The sequence below is a fragment of the Chondrus crispus genome, genomic scaffold, assembly GCF_000350225.1.
Source record: "Chondrus crispus Stackhouse genomic scaffold, scaffold_116, whole genome shotgun sequence".
NCBI classification, from domain to species: domain Eukaryota; phylum Rhodophyta; class Florideophyceae; order Gigartinales; family Gigartinaceae; genus Chondrus; species Chondrus crispus.
Genome location: NW_005178980.1, coordinates 151,922 through 153,177, shown reverse-complemented (window position 1 = coordinate 153,177; position 1,256 = coordinate 151,922). Strand labels below are relative to the sequence as shown.

The following is a 1,256-nucleotide window of genomic DNA, read 5'->3' as shown; positions in this document are numbered from 1 at the left end:
GACGGCCGCGCACGCGCGTGGGGCCGCCGCAGACTTAATATACCGATTAATCCCGCTCGCTCTGTTCGATACGCCTCGCTTCCTCGACTGCCAACGCCCCCCGGTTGCGCTTCCGTCCTGCTGCCCCTGCTCGCTTTTCAACACCCTTCACACAACACCCCCCCGCCCGCTGCCGCCACTGTTGTGGAAAACGTTTTAACTTGCATAGAGAAATGCCATAAAAACTCTTGCATTGAGCAATGCCAGAAAAACTCTCAACCCGTCTTTTGCTTCTGCATACTGTATGTATCTAGTTGCTCGCGGCAAGCAAAACATAGCGCCTTTCGCTACCCGTCTAGTGTCTAGACGACCGGCAATTTGCCTCATATGAGGTCAGGCTTGGCCTCATATGAGGCCGGGTTTTTTTTTGCAAAAATGTATACATTAAATCGAAATTTTATAAAATCAGTTTAGACACCATTTCTTTAACCAATATTCCCTCGGTAATAGCTTCCTGCAAAACATCGGGATAGCAGTTATGAATACACAGAAATACTAAGAATCTAATATAGTTTCAACAATCGGATGATATTTTAAACAGGCGTTTTGGTTTCGAAGATATCAACAAAAAAACGTTTTGATGTTCTTTAAAAAAGCTTCTTCTTTAGGTATTCTCAAAAAGCCTGGAAAGGACGTGCAGATCTCACCAAGCTCCACCCTTCCAAAGCGCAGAAGTCAACTGCGGTGGCGAGAGTATCTTTTTCCATTTTGTTCAGCTCGCACAAGTCGAGAAAAATTAAGTTGAAAAGTGACCTCATATGAGGTCAAATGGCCTCATATGAGGCCATTTGTCACCTAGACACTAGGTACTGTACAAGCAACTTACCACTGCACTATTGGGCGACTCCGAAAAACATAAATTGTGTACACACAAATTTCCTTGTGTATGTGTGTCGTATTTTGTGCCTTGGCACGGAAATGCATGTGAACAAAAATTTGTGTAAGACACATTTAATGCCAATTCACCCTCAGTGAGGTGTCAGCACGTCGGCGGACGGATTGCGGTACCCCTTCACGCCCTATCCTATGATACCCAAATGAGAAATCTCCTCCTTGTTTTGCTGTTGCAACGCGCAAAAAGGCAACGCACCATCACTTTTCGTCACCGCCTCAACACGGAAGGGCGAAGACGACGAGACAGGCGGATAACAAGGAGTGCATTGCAACACCCCTCTACATCTCCATTTGCTAGTGGTAGGAGGGGTTGTTGCTGGGAC

The 1,256-nt window shown here is 46.2% G+C and overlaps 1 protein-coding gene across 1 annotated transcript; it reads left to right on the top strand.

The window, feature by feature from the left end:
* The first annotated feature begins 807 nt into the window (after window positions 1-807).
* CHC_T00001855001 (hypothetical protein) lies at window positions 808-1,014 on the top strand. The gene has a single exon (XM_005712771.1). It carries the CDS (start codon window positions 808-810, stop codon window positions 1,012-1,014), a length of 207 nt encoding a protein of 68 aa, XP_005712828.1.
* The last annotated feature ends 242 nt before the right edge of the window (window positions 1,015-1,256 follow it).